Genomic DNA, 19,087 nt, shown 5'->3' on the forward strand with positions numbered 1-19,087 from the left:
ACACATGTGTCCGGAGAGCTCCGACTGTGCACGTGCGTGTATATGTATCGGTGTGTGTGTGTGTGTGTGTGTGTGTGTGTGTGTGTGTAGACCGGGATGAGGTATGTGTGTGTATGCATGTCTGTACTGTGAGAGCAAGGGAATACTCGCATAATTTGCGTCCGAACTCTTTAGATATTTTGCAGACTTGTTGATGATATCCTAAGGTTACTCAGTGTGTGAAATTTTTTAATGAATTCGGTTTCTCTATCACTGAGAAAATTCTTATCAAAAAGCGGTTCACGTTTTTTGGACACCCGATACATGACTGGATATATATATTTGTATATGTGTCACAATGTGTGAGGGGGCCTGGGGGGTAGGGGGGGGGGGGGGTGTGTGGACGTATGTGTGTGTGCTTGTATTATAACTGAGTAAGTGTGCGTGCGTGCGTGCGTGTGTGTGTGTGTGTGTGTGTGTGTGTGTGTGTGACGTGTGTCCCGGTGTGTGCGGCGGCCGTGGAAGCTCACTGCAGTGCGACTACGCGCCATTAGCATACTGGAATGAGACTGTGGAGGAGTGACCGGGAGGGGGAGGAGGGGGGGGGGGGGTGCAGGGTAATGTGTGTGTGTGTGTGTGTGTGTGTGTGTGTGTGTGTGTGTCGGGGCTCGTGTACGTTTATGCCGGTGTATTTGCGCTTTCCGATCTGTGAAACTGCATGTTTGTTGCCCGGCGATATCCGTGTTATGCATGTGTGTATGTATGTATGTATATATGTGTGTGTCTGTATGTTTTACATTTATTTGCTTATTTGCATAGTTATCATCATTATTGTCTTTTTAGTATATTTTATTATTTTTTATTTTATTTTTTTATTACTATTATTGTTATTACTTCTTTCGGCTTCTTCACTGAGTCTTCTTCTCAACCGAGTTCTTCTTTTTCCCTCCCCTTCTTTTTTTCTCAAGACCTAACTTAGCGCGTTGGGTTATGCTGCTGGTCAGGCATCTCAGTGCCGGCTTGGCAGATGTGGTGTAGCGTATATGGATTTGGCCGAACACAGCCTGACGCCTCCTTGAGCTCAGTACCGGCTACATGATACTGTCCGGCCGACGGAGCGCAGTGACCGTTACGGTCGGCCTCCGTCCTTGAAAACTGAACTGATTAAAACTGAATCCCCCCCCCCCCCCCCCCCACACACACACACACACCGACGGCCACCAGTACACGCACGGCGCGCACCTGAGATCAAAACTAAGTCCGGGGACTAGTACTAGTTTGTGCCGCGCGGCCGGCCGGGTGCTTGCCTGTGTTTGATCCACCTTGCTGTTGGTCTCGCGCCAATTATTATTATTATTATTATTATTATTATTATTATTATTAATTATTATTATTATTATTATTATTATTATCTTCTTCTTCTTCTTCTTCTTCTTCTTCTCTTTTTTTCTTTTCTTTTAAGCTCTGTGCTTTCAATTGCCCAAGAGACGAACCCGGCCACACTGTCAAATAAAACCTCAATAGTAAATTTACAGATAGGCTACCGAGTCTCTCTCTCTCTCTCTAAATATATATGTATATATCTTTTTCTCTCTCCTTCTCTCTCTTAATTATACATCTATCTAATTTATTCATTTATTTGTCATCCTGAGAAGAGATTCGAGTAACTGCATATACTAAAAGCTTGCGCGTGTACTGAAGTATTAAGAGATAAAGGTCAGGGTCAACATACGACGAGCCCATTGGTTAGATTCGAAGTGGCGTCAAAAGCACAGGAGCATCCGATTTTCAAACTGTTCGTGTTTCACAGTCAAGTAAAGTTGTTTCCGAAGTGTCGGACGTTTCTTTGTCAGTTTGTCAAGATGTCAGGGGGACCACTGAAGGTACAGTTTACATTGCGTGATTACTCATCTCTTTGTTATTAACTGTACAGGTCTGTGCTGTTTTGCTAAAAAAAACCAGGAATGTGACTTGTGACCACAGGCTCCAATGAAGGACTCAGCTCTTGGAACGGGAGAAACTCAAAACCACCGTAACATGCAGACAGAAAGCCAGACAGATATAAAATCACACACACACACGCGCGCGCGCACACACACACACACACATACACGCACATGTACACGCACACATAGACTTGTCAAAGTTATATCACTCTCATTCAGTCAGATTTCGACTAAAAAAAATTATTAAAATCAAACACAGAATTGTCGATCAACAAATCTGCAAACGCCCATCCTGTGTGATGCGTGAGTTGTACTTTTCGTTAATGATATAGTGATAGTCATGCAAGTGGTTGAGGTATTAGTGTGTGGACCAGTATTGTATGAATTCAGTTTAAACTTTCATATGTATGAACTGAGTAAGGCCCAAAATTCAACATCATTCAGATGGGGAAAAATTATTCTACGATCAGTAGGATTCTAGGAAGGATTACTACTTCCAGTCATAAAAAAAGCAACTGATAAAAGTATTAAAACTATGCTCATGTAAGTAATTGAGGAATTCACTTGTTTACCAAATCAGGGTTTCATGATACAGCTGGTGGGAAACATGCATGTTAATTTTTTTAAATTCATAGTTCTTCTGGAATGATTACAACTTGTAACTCCAACCAGTCCATGAAATATTTTTCATTTGGAATCAGGACACAAGAAATGCACACAAAATAAGTTCTAAGCAACTTAACTTTCAAATTTATAATGAATTGTATTTATAACAAGAACAGTACAAGCTATTTCTTTGATATAAAAATTATATTACAGTACATATCCTATCGGTTTGACATGATTTGGAATTTTCCTTTTGTGATGATAATTTATGGGTAATAAATAATCATATTCCTTTTTAGTGAGGGCAGGATGAAATAAGCTTGTATATATATTTTTAAAGTTAATACTTTTCATTATTCTCTCAAATGAAATTCATGATTGATACTGATACTAGTAAAAAGATACACATGTAAATTGTAATGATTTTGATGTATCAATTCATACAACTTCACAGCAATTGGAAGTCAAGTGTTGTTGGGTGAAAAGATATTAGAAAACATACCAAAATGTGAAAAGCTTTGATTAGTTTGAACAGCATGGACATTTTGCATTGTGGTCAGAGCATCTGACTTGCAATCTGAGGGGCTTGGATTTGATCACACAATTCACAGTATGGAAGTCTAGTGGTTAGAGTGGAGTCTGTTTTTTCCACTCTTCCATGTCAAATTCATATCATATGTGCTGACATGCTACTGGTGGCAGTAGCATGTACTCTTGAATTTGAATGCTTTTGTCCACATTATATAATAACCATGCAGAAGTTGAAATGCACACATTTCTAGCTCCTAAAATCCATGTTAGTACATATTACAACACTATTACAAGTATCAGGTGGATTATGGAAACAAAAACATACCCAACTTGCACAAGTTTGAAACTTGCACAAGTGTGACAGTAAATGAGTAATGGAAGAAAATCTACACTGAAACAAGAAAATGAGGGCATGAGGTGTATGCTTTCTTTTGACAAATTTTAGTATTTCACTTTGACTGAATTTAAAATCAGTCCATGCCCTCCCTACTCTATCCATCATTACCCCTTTTTTTCTCTGTGTTTTTAGGTCACTGATGTGATTAATGCATTATAACATAAGGGTATTTTCCTCTAGACACAAAATTTATTATTTACTTAATATCCAAAATACCAGGACATAATTTTGTGTGTCCTTTTTGCACTGCAGGCATGTGAGAAATGACATTCTCATGTTGTGTGGAATCCACCCTTCACATTTGACAGACTTTGTTTTTTTCTTTAAATATCAAAATCACCCACATGACATTATGGAACACAAACCAGTGCTTTTTCAAGTCATTGGTGAAACCTGTCTCTTTTTTTGTTCTTTTTGTTTTTATATAAAATAAAGAAAATAATGTTAAAAATTTGCTTGGTATTCAACAGAACAAGAGGACTGCTTCACACAGCTTGAGCGTGCAGTCAGTTGAAACGAGATGTCTGCCACACATCTGGTCTGAATGTGATTCAGATATGTGAATTTTTGACCAAATCTTTAAGTATGAACTTGGAAGTCTAATCCTGAGTTTGGTTTTAAGTTGTAACTTTTTTTTTTAATCTGTTCTTACGCGAGTTTGTTTTTAAGTTGATGACAGCCTGATATGATCTCACCAGTCGGCTGGGTTATATACTTATAACTACATCTGTGTGACTAAGCATTATAATTTGACTTGATCTGACATCACAAAATAGCTGCACAAGAATGTCAACTAAATACTAAAACAGATAAAATAACCCAAAGAATTGTGTCAAAAATCACCAAAAGTGGGTCACAGCATCTAGCCATTATCTTCAGAATAAGATCATTTCAACAATGCACAAAATACACACACACACACACACACACACACACACACACACACACACACACACACACACACACAAAAAAAAACAACAACAAAAAACAAAAGAAAACAAGAATGTCAACTAAATACTAAAACAGATAAAATAACCCAAAGAATTGTCAAAAATGACCAAAAGTGGGTCACAGCATCTAGCCATTATCTTCAGAATAAGATCACTTCAACAATGCACAAAATACACACACACACACACACACACACACACACACACACACACACACACACACACACACACACAAACACAAACAAAAAACAACAAAAAAACAAAACAAAACATAAGAAAACATAAACACACAAACAAAAAAACAACCAAACAAACCTATTAAGATATGTCCAGAAATTTGGGAGAGCAAAATTATAGTAAACTTATGTCGCAAAAAGTTCAGTAACACTAATAGCCTGTCAGTTTATTTGTGTCTTGTGATCATTCAGTTTGAATCTGTCACCATTGTCATTGAAACCTATTTGTATTTGAGGGGTTAACTCCCCCATGTTCACTTGTTTCGTTTACAGGCTAACTTACTAGTATAAATGGGCTTTTTCATGTGCATCATCAGTTTTATTAACTAGATGTTTTACTACAATACTAGCCACATATAGGTTGTGCTCAATCAGAAAATGTTGCTCAGTTAAACACCCAGCTTCATGGTTCACCTTTGAACTGGGCTTAAAATTTCACTTAGAGTTACACCTTTAAAAAAAAAAAAAAAAAAAAAAAAAAAAAAATTTCACATGGTATTCAGTGATTCATTAATTCACATAGGCAGGTGTTGGGTGCATTACACATTAACTCTGCTGGATATGTTTGTGTTTCTGTAACAAATGCCAAGTGGTATGAATCATGGAATCTTTAACATCTATGCTACTGTTTAAACTATAAAAGTATAAAGTGTATTATATGTATCATTTATACACACGAAAAGATTTGAGACTTGTCAAGACATTAACAGTAGTAAAATGTTTTGCACATTGACCGTTGATCTCAGAGACTGGAAACTGACAAATTTACACCCTAACTCTTAACAGGTGCTGCTGAAAATGAGTCAAAACCACAGACTCACAGGACAGTGCAATACTGCTTTTAAATAAGATTAAAAAGTTAATTTTTGTGCATACTGCAAGATTAAAAAGTTTTTGAAAATCATATTGACAAGATTAGATGGGTGGAAAAGATGCTTGGTTGTCTGTTGGTATTGACATGGTGTGAGAGCATTCAGTTAAACTGAGTCCATCATCCACACAAATTCAAGATTACCATCATTCACATGATAAAGGCCTGTCATACAATGAATGGTATACGACTGTCACTACTAGTTTAAAAAAAATATGCTTTCGCTTTGCAGACGTTGTTTGAAAACAACCGACCTCAGGAAGATGGACCACTTCCAGCAAAGAAATCCAAAACTGCAGTTTCTGCAGCTCCATTGCAAGCTTTCCCGGGATTTGATATGGATGGTGGGGATGCCACGCAGAAGAAGCCTGCAAACAAGCGTCTCTCTGTGGAGCGAATTTACCAGAAGAAATCGCAGTTGGAACACATATTGCTCAGACCTGACACGTACATTGGGTCTGTTGAGAGTGTAACCCAGGTAAAAGAAGAAAGGAAGAAAAGTTTTCGAAGAAAAAAAAAAGTTCAGTCTGTTGTATTCTTAAAGAAAAACAGAATCTGACAAGTCACATGATATTTACATCATAAAAGATTCATATTTTGCATTGGTTAATGCTCATTTGTAGTCAAAACCAGGCTTTTTTGTGAACAGTTGAGCAAAACTGCTGCTGAGCATGCACTTCGATTTGATGAATTAATATATTTGACAAACATTTTCATTACACTGATGCTTAATGTTCTTGCTTTGGATTGAATTTTTTTGGGGGGAAACACAGTTACTTGACATCAGTCTCTAAATCAGCATGGAACGTGAAACATTGTTTTTGCTAATATGTGAAACTGTATGCATGTTTATTTACCTTTTCTATTTCTTTTGCAGCAAATGTGGTTGATGGATGAAGAAGCTGGCAAGATGGAGATGCGTGAAATCACCTTTGTTCCAGGACTGTACAAAATCTTTGATGAAATAATTGGTAATCTTTTTTTTTGTTTTAATTGCTGGTTTGGTTGTTTTTTTTACATTTGTATGGTAGCTGTGAAAAGGTTTATGTTTATCTTTGGTGCCACAACTATTTTGTTTACCATGGCTTGATTTAGGTGAAAAAGAATATCTTTGTGAAAGTTTGTGCAAACAGTAATCTTTCCAGCCATTTTTGTGTCAACATTGAATAAAACAATAACAGTTCAGCATGTGTACTTTGTATGCAGAAAATTGCCAGAACAATTACTGAATAAGAGAGCTGACAAGGAATGGGAGATGTCAGAAAATAAAGTGGAGTGATGACCTAGTGGTAACGTATCCGCCTTGGAAGTGAGAGAATCTGAGCACACTGGTTCGAATCCTTTAGTCACCAGTATTTTTTCCCCCTCCACTAGACCTTGAGTGGTGGTCTGGACTCTAATCATGTGGAGGAGATGATAAACTGAGGTCCTGTATGCAGCATGCTTTTTGCACACATAAAATAACCCATGGCAACAAAAGGGTTGTCCCTGGCAAAATACTGTAAAAATATCCACTTTGATAGGAAAATAGATAAAATTACAGCTACATGCCATTGGGAAGAAGACAGATTTAAAAATATGATAAAAAAGAATATAAAAAGAAAAAGAAAAGACAACAGAAAGGAGAAAAATGATGGAAGGAACAAAATAAAAAAAAATTAAATAAATAAAAGGGGAAAAAAATAGAAAGAAAGAAGAAAAAAGAGAGAAAGCACCTTCCAGGGATGCTAAAACTATCCTGTTCATTTGCAGAACTTTTACGCATCCACTGATTTCTCCTTAAGAAAAATTAAAATAGATAAAATTACAGGCAGGGGAAAAAAAGGTTGCACTCTTAGTGTATCAGTGTGCTTTCCCTGGGGAAAGCAGCCCGGATTTCACATAGAGACATCTGTTCTGACAACAACAAAAAAAAGAGTAATACAATGATACAATAAATTTCATATCATATTCTTGAGATTCAATCACAGAAAAATATTTTTGTATTCACAAGTAATTACCTGTTACCAGGTTTTAGTGTTTGAATATTGATTTTGAAAATTATTTTCTTTTCTTTAATTTAAAAGGACATCTTTGAAAGCTTTCAAAAATTTTTTTGTACCCTCCATACTAACTGAAAACATACTTTGTATAGTTTTGTTATTTTGAAAGGGATAGATATCAGAAATGAGTTAGCAATACCATTACTTTTCAGCCTTAAATTTGGTTAAAATCTTGGTTTTATTTATTGATATTGATTTACATTAGATTTAAACTACATAACTACTTAAGTTAGGTAACTTGTGATTTCTTACATCCATTTGTGGATTTTTATTTTAAAAGTTGTTTTTTTTTCATAGTGAATGCTGCTGACAATAAAGTCAGAGACCCAACCATGGACACCATGAAGATTGATATTGATCCGTAAGTGTGTTCTTTATTTTTGTACAACCTTTTTCAATTTGCTTTTGCTTTTGAAAGCATAGAAATTGGAATAGAAGACAGTGGCTTATGGTTTTTGTTTATCATCTGCTGTATGCACACCTGTGTTGGAGTAAGCACCAGTGCATTAGTTTACGAAAATGATTTGAAAGAAAGAAAAAAGAGAAATTCAGGCGAAAGAAGAAGAAGATTACTTGTTGAAATGATCAGGGGAGGTGATGGGATCTTGCTACACAAATTTTCATTTCATATATCATAGACCAGCAGTCACCCTTGTTCATGATGTGTGCACACCATCGTGTGTATAACGTGTATATGTATCTATTACAGACTTAAAACTTTTGCATTTTATGAGCCACTACAACAGTGCAGGTCCACGCTTGGCAGATGATATAACAAAATTTAAACATAAGCTTTCTTGGGACTCCAGTCAGCTGCCAAAATATAATTGCAATGTATTACATGAATAGAAATGAAAGGTATGTCTCTAGTTTTTACACTGAGAACGAAAATGAATGGTATGTCTCTTTAATGTTTACATTGAAAATGACAGTTGACTTCTGTTTGTTACAGAAAGTGTATTTTAACAGAACGTTTTCGTTAGGCAAATGTAAAACTGTTTAATATATATAGTCTTGTATGGGTTGTAGGGAGAATGGCAAGATCCGGGTTTGGAACAATGGCCGAGGCATTCCTGTGGTGGAGCACAAGACAGAGAAGATGTATGTGCCCACCATGATTTTTGGGCATCTCCTGACCTCCAGTAACTATGATGACAGCGAAAAGAAAGTCACAGGTCTGTGTACTGCTGCTGGCGTTTTGGCGTGATTTTCTGTTGATCGTGTTATACTTGAAGTGTGTTGTTCTGTAAATAATGGTCGTTGTAAAAATGCATTTCCTAAAAGGAAAACACTGGATGCAGAATTGTACAATTTTAATGATTCACATATTGAGTCCATGCGTGTGTGAATGCTAATCAGTAATATGTTTGCTGTGCTCTCATTGTTTTTATTTCAGCCATCAAAATTGCATTATATGTTGCTTATATAATCCTGTGAGTATTTTTTTTCCTTTATCTTTATGTGTATTTGTTTTTGCCCTTCCTTTCCTTTTTACCTTCTGTTTTGTGATATTCAATTTTTGTGTGTGATCTAAACTGTTGCAGGTGGTCGCAATGGCTTTGGAGCAAAGCTGTGTAATATTTTCAGCACAAAGTTCATTGTGGAGACTTCTTCAAACGAGTACAGTAAATCTTTTAAACAGGTATATCTTTTCATTGGTCCATTATAGATTGAACATTATACTTTTTCACTTATTTACTCTATGTAGGTGTGTGATTGCATATTTGTTAATAGTAAAATTATATCTGCACTTGCAAATGAATCATTTCATGAAAATTGTTCTTACCCTTTTTAAAATTTGTTACTCATGTTAACTACAGCCAACTGTGATGATTATATTCAGTGTGGCTAACTACATGAACAGTTATAGCTATCAGTAGTAAAGATTATATTTAGAACTGATGATTAAACTGAAAATTGATTTAGTTTTAACATCAACAACTGGCTCAGAACAATGCTCCAGTTCTGCTGGCAGGAAATGGTCAGCAATGTTAACCTCTACCAGCCAAAAAAGAAATAAAGAATATATGAGAGTTGGAGACGCCTAACAGAAACATGCATCTGATACAACCTGATAACCTTTGACGTGGAATACCCAAGGAAAGCAGAAAGATGGCCAGCTTTTCAGCTAAATAAACAATGGAGAAACAAAATATGGCCGACCAAAGAACACCTTGCATCATGACCCAGAGAATGACAACAGATGGACAAACCTGGGGACAGCTTGAGGACTATTGCTAATGTCCTGTACCCCAGGAAGGGTGACAACATTGGTGATGATAATGCTGATGCATGGTTTCAGAGAGAAGAAAAGGTCATGTTTACTGACTGCCAAACACAAGAAGAGAAATGAACTCATCTCGTACAGAATTCATTGGTGATAATTACAGGAACAGACTGTGTGTACCGGTACATTATTTAGGCTATTCTCTCATTTTCACTAGCACCGTACATATTTGTTATTACAGTCAAAGATAATTTTTTTTGTTTAACTTTCAGACCTGGACGGACAACATGACCAAGACCAAGGACCCAACAATTTCCCATGCTAAGGATAGAGATTTCACCTGTATCTCCTTCACCCCGGACCTGAGCAAGTTTGGCATGACTTCTCTGGACAAGGACATTGTGGCCTTGTTCACACGCCGTGCATATGATGTGGCTGCCTCTTCCCCGGGTGTCAAAGTTTTTCTGAATGGCAAGAAACTGCCTGTGAGTGACAGATGACATTGATATCTTTTGCTTTTGCAGTAAAAAAGAATTCTTATTTATATCTAAAAGACAAGTAAGAACTATAAAGGAAAAGGTTTTTACCTCGATATCTACTTAATAGAGTGATAAAAGGAGAAAAGTACTAGGGTCCTTCACTTTTTGCTATGCCCTCACCAAACAGTACAAAGGCATTTGCCATCAAATGAAGACAATTACAGTACTTCACAATGATGGTGGAGTATGTGAAAGCTTCTGGCAAGTGCTTGCTGTTGCATTTGTCGTAGGTGTGGTACCTAAAAGTTATCCCACTGCACAGAAAAATTACTTATCAGAACTGGGATTCTGCATTCCCATTCATATAGATATTAGTTGTAATTGTGTGGGGTTGATTCGGGACAAAATTAGGCAGTGAATTACATTTCCGTTATTTGAGGGAGTTGGTAGATGATTTGGAAGGGGCCAGTATTGACTGTTTTCATGAGCTAAGTTAAGCAACACATCAATCAGTGAACTGTTTTAAGTCACCCTTCTGTTGTCTGTCTTGGCGTATGTTACAGTAGAAATGCAGTGCCCTGAAGAATGGAATTTGGCTGAAGGAGGTTGTGATACATGGTGCTGGTAAACTACAGATGGTGTGGTGTTTGTTGTTTGCAGGTGAAGAACTTCCGTGACTACATGGACCTGTATCTGAAGGACAAGATGGATGAGGCTGGTCAGCCTGTCAAGGTGGTCTTTGAGAAGATCAACCCTCGCTGGGAGGTGGGCATCACTCTAAGTGACCGTGGCTTCCAGCAAGTCAGCTTTGTCAACAGTATCGCCACCACAAAGGTGAGATACATATCTATCCATCCTGTTAGTCCTTGTCAGCACTTGTTGATATTCCCTGTTGGATATTCATTTGCACATTAAAAAAAGGTTCATTCACTCATGCCCTTGGTAAAAACAAACAAAAAAACAACCAAAAAAACTCACTACCTCCATTAAGATATAAAGTGATATCTACTTTCATTATACCTTTACAGATTTGTGATACTGAAGCATTCATCATCTGGAGAGGATATTAATCGTGTTAATTTGAATGATTTAGAGGCTAACATGTTATTCACTACTCATTTTGCACGTTCGTGTTGCAGGGTGGTCGACATGTAGATTATGTGGCTGACCAGTGTATCACCAAACTCATTGAGATCATCAAAAGAAAAAACAAAGATGGCATCAAAATTATGCCCTTCCAAGTAAGTTAAGATTTCTGCTCAATCTGGTGTTGTTTTTTTACATTTCATATTTGTTTTAGTAAAGTCACACCATACTGTGTGTAGCCAGTGCAACTGTGGCATGGATATGCTGACTTTGACATATCCTGTGTGAAATAGATACTCGGCAGTGTAAGACATGTCCTGTGTGAAATAGATACTCAGCAGTGAAAAATGTCAGAGGCCAAGAAGGTGAAGTGATAGTATCTTACGTATCTACATAAGTTTTCTTTCAAGAAGCCACAGTCCCAGTTTGTCCTGTTTAGACATTTTCTTGAACCTTCAACCATGTTCACTGTCAGGCCAAGCCTTCACATCACATTGCTTTTAGTTCCAGTGCTGCAGAGTTCTTGTCTAATTCTTGGGTTTCAATGTCCAAGGTCAGTTTATATTTGTGTTGCAACCCCAGCATTAGAGGTAGTCATGAACACACATATACTCTGAAACATTGAGAAGTGAGTGGATGAGGGTGGGAAGGGATGGAGGTAGAAAATTGCTAAGAAATTAACATGTTCATAATTGCTTTAGTGTTAAGTGATTATCCTTATTTTGTTGCAGTACATGACCTGTCTCACTTTGGGGCAGTTTTGATGATTGAAAATGTGTTACTCAAATTGTTTGCCTGTGTGCAGGTGAAAAACCATTTGTGGGTGTTCGTCAACTGCCTGGTGGAGAACCCCACCTTTGATTCTCAGACCAAGGAGAACATGACTAAGCAGGCCAAGTCCTTTGGGTCCAAGTGTCAGCTTAGTGAAAACTTTGTCAAACAGGTTAGTTTCAGAGACTCAAGAGCATGACAAAATTTGTTGGTTTCTGAGTGTTATGCTTCTCAGAGCACTTTAAAAAAAAATGTTATACGCTTTAACGAGATGCTTTGTGACATTTTCCTGAATAGTGACTTTTCGATATATGTAGATACTATCATTTTGAACACAGATATGAGATCTTAGACATGCTTATTATGTTTTATGTATTTCTATGCATGTGAAGGGTGAATAGTCAATTTCATTCATATACTTCAGGTTTAACTGAATGAACTGAAAACCTGTATATGCTGGAATAGCAGTTGAAACATACACTGAGCACACATACATGCATAAATTAACTGACCATGAGTTAAAGGTTTTGAAAATAGTGTATTTACTCATTTTACTGTAGTCCTCAGTTTCTAATATCTTGACAGCAAAAGGGGAAAAAATCAAAATCTGATGCTAAAGATCTAGAGAACTCTTACTCACACTGTCAGTGTCAAACATGGTGAGAGAGGTTATGGGGGAGTTTTGCTGAGTCATCTGCTCACTTGGGTAAATAAATGTTGCACCATAGAAATGGCATAAATTCTTATGACCGACTATGTACTTTCAGGTGAACAAATGTGGCATCGTGGAGAGTGTGCTGAGCTGGATGAAGTTCAAGGCCCAGACCCAGCTGAACAAAAAGTGCCACTCCTCCAAGCACTCCAAGCTGAAAGGCATCCCCAAGCTGGATGATGCCAATGATGCTGGCACCAAGAACTCGGACAAGTGCACGCTGATCCTGACTGAGGGAGATTCAGCCAAGACCTTGGCTGTGGCAGGACTGGGCGTCATTGGGCGTGACAAGTATGGCGTCTTCCCACTGAGGGGCAAGCTGCTCAACGTTCGGGAGGCGACTCATAAACAGGTTGGTGGTAGGATCACAAGCATTGAGAATCTGGAAAGTTGCATGAGCCCAGGAAATAAAAGCAAAAGAAAAAAGAAAAAAAAGAGCAACAAAACAGTGAGTGTATGTTAGAAATAGAATAAATTTATCTGAGGTAGACAACTGGTAACTTTCACAGAAATTTCATAAATTCAGTTAGCTAATGTCACATGCATTTGTGAATTTATGATTCTGAACACTTAAAGTACATGAGAGTCATATGACCTACATGTTTCAACAAACATTTTCTTTTTCAATGAATAAACAGTGAAACTTAAGAAAGATATTAGTCATGCATTGAGACATTGATGAGTGCTGGCAGTAAGAATAGTATTTTGGATGATATATTGAGTGAAAAGTCAAACACAAGCATTTGTCATATTGTTACACTATATTTGATAGCAAATAAAAACTAACTTTTGCTTTATCGCTTGCTAAATTGCCAGGCAAATGAAGCGTAACAGTGCATTACATTTTCTGATGACAGATCATGGACAATGCAGAGATCAACAATGTGATCAAAATCATGGGCCTGCACTTCAAAGAGAAGTATGAGTCAGCAGAGCAGCTGCGCACTTTGCGCTATGGCAAGCTGATGATCATGACAGATCAGGACCAGGACGGGTCCCACATCAAGGGACTGCTGCTCAACTTCATCCACCACTTCTGGCCCAACTTGCTGCGCCACAACTTTGTGGAGGAGTTCATCACCCCTATTGTCAAGGTAAGATGAGGACTACTTCCCAACCAGTAGTCTGTTTCCCATCACTGGAAATTTGACCTGTACGTAAGTTGGCGTGCCACTCTAGGCTTTGACCATCACTCTAAAAAGGTGATCCAGTACTACCTTGTTTGCAAACCAGCTTGTGTATCAGTGCAGAAATACTAAATTAAATGTGTTTTTGTTGTTGTTGGGTTGTTGTTTTTTTAGTAGTTTTACCTATATTTTGTTTGATACATTGAAATTTTCTTTGAGCTTAAAAGCTTATCATTATTTTTTATATGACAGGCAATCAGTCAGAGATAATAAACATTAAATTCAAGTAATGAGAAAGGATACTGACATTTGAGAAATTACACAACTAATGTTGGCAGTCTGATGGTGACAACACTCACTAGTGTTAGACTTAGCATGAACTGTTCACTTTTCATTGGAGGTGCTGAAGTCCTTGTACATAAGTTTTAATGTGCAGTAACTGTGTACAGGTAACCAAAGGGAAGTCGGAGGAATCCTTCTTCAGTTTGCCAGAGTTTGAAGAGTGGAAGTGCAGCACTGACAACTGGCATACATGGAAAATCAAGTACTACAAAGGTGTCACTTTTGTGCATAATTACTTTATACTGTTTTCATTATGTTAGAATTTTTTTTTTAACTCTCTTTAATTGTTAGTAAATAGTGAAGACATATGTTCTTTAGTCATCTGTATTGTGACTAGCTAAAAAAAGAAACAGTGACTGTCAAGTTTTATCAGGCAGGTGTGTAGGGTATTGAACTGGTGGTTATAGTTTGTGTGATGAATACAGTAGCAAGATAGCTTCTACCAGCAGATCAACACCTTTTATGCTACTGAGCACACGTCTGTTTCCCCAACGTGTTTTGGCCAGCTGTTCAACATTTGATGCTGCCAAACCACCTCACTTCCATCCCTTTGTGCTTAATTATTGTTTTGCTGAAACCTTGATTGCTTTATTACCAGTGCTACACCTTTTCTGTGACCAAAAAGTAACACAAGTTAACCCCTAGGCTGCCTATATGACCAGATAACTCGTCATGGCATGCATGTATGCTTCGCCTCCACAATGACGAGATAACTCGTAATCGAAATATTCTGACTTTTCCCTGGTTTGCATTCACTTCGTTGACAAAAATAGTGGTAGCTTTAGCCTGGGGAATCTTTCTAGATTCTATTCATAGCTAGAAACCCCATCTACGTCATGAAGCAGTCCTTTATTTGAACGTTTTGGTTGGATCATTGTCCAGTGTTTGCCTGACTTCTCTCCTCGCTCGCTCAACAAAATGTCGGACTGATGCCATGCTCAAGACATGCGATCGTGACGAACTAAATCAACCAAGATTTCTTTCTTTAGCTGATGCTCAGAAAGAATTGAAGTGTAAATTCGAAGGAGAAGACAGTGATGAACATTTATGGGACAATTTGATAGAAAATAAAGGGAGCAATCAAGAGAGTGGCCAAGATGCGACTATCAGTGAGTGATGCTGGCTGTATAGATGTTAGCAGATGACAGAACATGACCAAATTATTAGCAGGACACAGCGTGAGCGATATTCTTGGCACTCAGCCAGTGCGGTCTGATGAGAACTGGATAAAGTGACAGTGTGAGAGGGGTGAAGAGGAGGGGGGTGGAGACTGAGGGGGCGTGTGGCCTCACATCCATATTATCACTTGGAGAAGTCACAATGCATTGTATCTATCTCTTTAAAAAAAAAAAACAAAAAAACCAAACATATATATATATATTGTGGTGGTTCTAGTATGATTTTGTGTTTGCAGATATCCATTTGTCCAGAAAATATGATATTTTTGTGCAAATTACCTGACTAATGTTTGTAATGAACAAGTTGAAAATGTGACAAAAAACAAAACACTGATTTCAAAACAACAGCATGTCACTAAAAATATATAAAACGGGAAAACAGCATGTGTTTTGTATTCTTTATTCATTTACCTTTCAGAAAACATATGCTTTTATGGGTCTTTCTCCAATAACAAAGAGCACAGAATTTTTTGAAAATTTATACCTGTTTTTTGTGAGAAAAAAAAACCCTGGCAAATAGATTTCACTTGAATTTTATTTTCCTGGCAGCGAAAGGGTTAAAGAATAGACAGAGTGAGATCATCCAGGCTACTCGGCCAGTTGGCTAACTGCAGGTTATGGGTGTAGTTCTACTTGTGTTTTAAATCTTTCAATTTTATATCTTCATATTTTTTGTCTCCAACTTTTTTTTTTTTTTTTTTTTCTTTTTTTTTCTTTTTTTTTTTAAAGTGCTAAAACATCAGCTGTATAGATATGGATTCATCTGCCCACCTCACCTCTCTCAGAAAGCATTTTTATTGTCAGAATCTTCTTCTCCTTCGTTCATTAGCTGCAACTCCCACGTTCACTTGTATGTGCATGAGTGGGCTTTTACATGTGTGACCGTTTTAACCCTGCCATGTAGGCAGCCATGCTCTGTTTTTGGGGGTGTGCATGCTGGGTATGTTCTTGTTTCCATGATATATAGGTAACAACTGGTTGCATGTTTTCAGTGTTTTAAACTAGATTAAAGGAATTGTGATTTAATTTATCTCCTGTAAAAATGCTGTCCTGACATTGTTTTAAATGGGGAAAAATACACTCTTTGTAGGTTTGGGTACCTCAACATCAAAAGAGGCCAAGGAATACTTCTCTGACATGCCCCGTCACCGTATTCCATTCCGCTATGGGGGCCCTGGAGATGATGCCTCCATCAACCTGGCCTTCAGCAAGAAGAAGATTGAGGAACGGAAGGAGTGGCTGTCCAACTACATGGAAGACCGCAAACGTCGCACTGAAATAGGCCTGCCTGAGGTTAGTGCAGTTTATTGTATATGTCTGGTGAGAAATAGCTTTCATGGAATCAGAAGCATGTGATCTCAATGATTAAAATTGAGGCAGGAAAAAATGTGGCATTTTTATACATATCATATGGGATGAAAAGGTTGACAGCTTGCTTTTTATGGATGTGGAGTATTTCCAAACTTCCCAAGCTAAAATGTGCAAATACATCAAATAATTCATCCTGATGGTTGTTGGAGCAGACATGCTGTCATAAGCTAAAGTAATGCATATTCTCAACCAGTTGCTGCAGTTCATAAACAAATCCTGGGTCATGAGTTGTATGATGTCAGATATTCTTTCTATTTGCATGATTCTATATATTTTACTTTAATTATAATGTACACTTGTAAGGTGCCTTGACCATTATTGTCTTGGTGATGGTGCAATATAAATAAACTATTACTGAACATGGTGGATATCTGGGGCTATTGCTGGAGGCACATGCTGATTGTGTCCATTCTGCAGGGGCAGTTCCATCTAGTTCTGTAACTTTGCCACAATATGGCAGGATGATTACATTAACAAGCAGTGATCTGGTTGAGTTTTAACAAAAGAGGAATAGTTGGAGATTACCGAGAGAGAAAATTGTGTAACAGTACAGCCAGTGTGAATTTTATTACTTTCCTTTCACTGTAGACAATTCATTCAAGTATCAGGGATATTTGGGAATGTATGTTGATTGTTATGTCAAGAAATGAGGCAGGTTTTTTTCTTTCTCCCAATTCTTCTGTCATCAGTCAGTGTTTTTCTTGTCTGTCCAATCCAGCTGTACCTGTACACAAAGGACACAAAGCACATCACATATGATGAGTTCATCAACCGAGAGCTGATCCTGTTCAGCAACGCAGATAACGTTCGGTCCATCCCCTCTCTGATGGATGGTCTGAAGCCCGGCCAGCGTAAGGTGCTCTTCACCTGCATTAAGCGCAACCTGACTCAGAAGGAACTCAAGGTGGCCCAGTTGGCTGGTTCTGTGGCTGAGCAGTCTGCGTACCACCACGGAGAGGTGTGTCACCATCAGTTAACTCTTTGCTCTGTTCACTGGAAAATGTAGGATGTGCTGAACTTTTTGAAGAAGAGCATAGTTTTAGATGGTGGGGTTTTGTTCTTTTAGGGGGTGGTAGGGCAGTTCTTTTTTTGTTTGCTTGCTTTTTTGTTCTGTTGTTTTCCATCGGAATTGGCTTGATAAATTTTGGTTGCTTTGACAGCTAAGTGGGATCATATTTCTAGGTGTATCATTTGCTTTGGCTTTTTGTGTGTGTGCCATATGCCTGAAGCTGCAATGCAGCATCCTTTGCACTGGGTGGGACCAGAGCTGAGAGAGGTGTGATTTGTGCAGGGTTCCCTGATGAGCACCATCATCAACCTGGCTCAGAACTTTGTGGGCTCCAACAACCTGAACCTGCTGCAGCCCATCGGCCAGTTTGGCACACGTCTGCATGGCGGCAAGGATGCTGCCAGCCCTCGATACATCTTCACCATGCTCAGGTTGGCCAACACACTGGGTCTGTATTGTCTCAACTGGAGGGAGGTTGGGGGAGAGGGTATGGGGGGTCTGCAATTAGGTGACTGTCACTGCCATATAGGGTCAGGTGACTGCCACAGTCATAATTTTAGGGTAGTTTTGTATTTGGTTTATTATTTATTGTCAGCATACATATGTCTGTTCATTTGAACACGGATTCCACCCTTTTCTGTTTTTTCTCTTTTTGTTCATTTTTTTTTCTCTTCTAAGGCTCAGTGACATTGTTTTCATTGTTTTACACTGTTTAAGGATTGTGACTGCTTCATATCCCCTTTCCCCAGCCTCTTTGTTTGGTTTCCCTTTCCCTTCACTTTTTCTCATTTCTCTTCTCCTTCCCCCGCCCCCCCTTTTTTTTTCTTCCACAGCCTCTCTCTTTTGCCCCCCTTTTACCTCTTATTCATTCTTCCTTTCTCTTTGTCTGTATCCCTTCCAGTTTTTTCGGACACATTGTTGATTCAGTCCTCTGTGTCTGGTGGTTCCAGTCCTCTGGCCCGACATGTGATCAACGTGAAGGACGACGCTTTGTTGAGGCACCTGTTTGATGACAACCAGCGCATAGAGCCAGAGTGGTACTGTCCCATTTTACCCATGGTACTGATCAACGGAGCGGACGGCATTGGCACAGGGTGGAGCACCAAGGTTCCCAACTACGACATCCGGGAGGTGGTGGCGAACCTGAAGCGACTGTTGGAGGGCCAGGAGCCCCTGCCCATGGTACCCTGGCTTTGTCATGTTCTGCTCCCCATTTCATCATAATAG

The 19,087-nt window shown here is 38.4% G+C and overlaps 1 protein-coding gene across 2 annotated transcripts in view; it reads left to right on the top strand.

Moving 5' to 3' along the window:
* The first annotated feature begins 1,754 nt into the window (after positions 1-1,754).
* LOC143292633 (DNA topoisomerase 2-alpha-like) overlaps positions 1,755-19,087 on the top strand; it is a 34,203-nt gene continuing 16,870 nt past the window's right edge. For both annotated transcript variants that reach the window (XM_076603097.1, XM_076603100.1), the window contains exons 1-17: positions 1,755-1,862; positions 5,749-5,994; positions 6,394-6,487; positions 7,856-7,919; positions 8,588-8,733; positions 9,103-9,200; positions 10,058-10,270; positions 10,925-11,098; positions 11,404-11,505; positions 12,156-12,293; positions 12,889-13,185; positions 13,691-13,927; positions 14,410-14,515; positions 16,571-16,773; positions 17,570-17,809; positions 18,143-18,291; positions 18,811-19,042. In XM_076603097.1, coding sequence (XP_076459212.1) covers positions 1,842-1,862; positions 5,749-5,994; positions 6,394-6,487; positions 7,856-7,919; positions 8,588-8,733; positions 9,103-9,200; positions 10,058-10,270; positions 10,925-11,098; positions 11,404-11,505; positions 12,156-12,293; positions 12,889-13,185; positions 13,691-13,927; positions 14,410-14,515; positions 16,571-16,773; positions 17,570-17,809; positions 18,143-18,291; positions 18,811-19,042 — 2,760 coding nt within the window. In that variant the 5' untranslated portion in view covers positions 1,755-1,841. The remainder of the gene's footprint in view (positions 1,863-5,748; positions 5,995-6,393; positions 6,488-7,855; positions 7,920-8,587; positions 8,734-9,102; positions 9,201-10,057; positions 10,271-10,924; positions 11,099-11,403; positions 11,506-12,155; positions 12,294-12,888; positions 13,186-13,690; positions 13,928-14,409; positions 14,516-16,570; positions 16,774-17,569; positions 17,810-18,142; positions 18,292-18,810; positions 19,043-19,087) is intronic.

The sequence above is a fragment of the Babylonia areolata genome, chromosome 18, assembly GCF_041734735.1.
Source record: "Babylonia areolata isolate BAREFJ2019XMU chromosome 18, ASM4173473v1, whole genome shotgun sequence".
Classification (NCBI taxonomy): domain Eukaryota; kingdom Metazoa; phylum Mollusca; class Gastropoda; order Neogastropoda; family Buccinidae; genus Babylonia; species Babylonia areolata.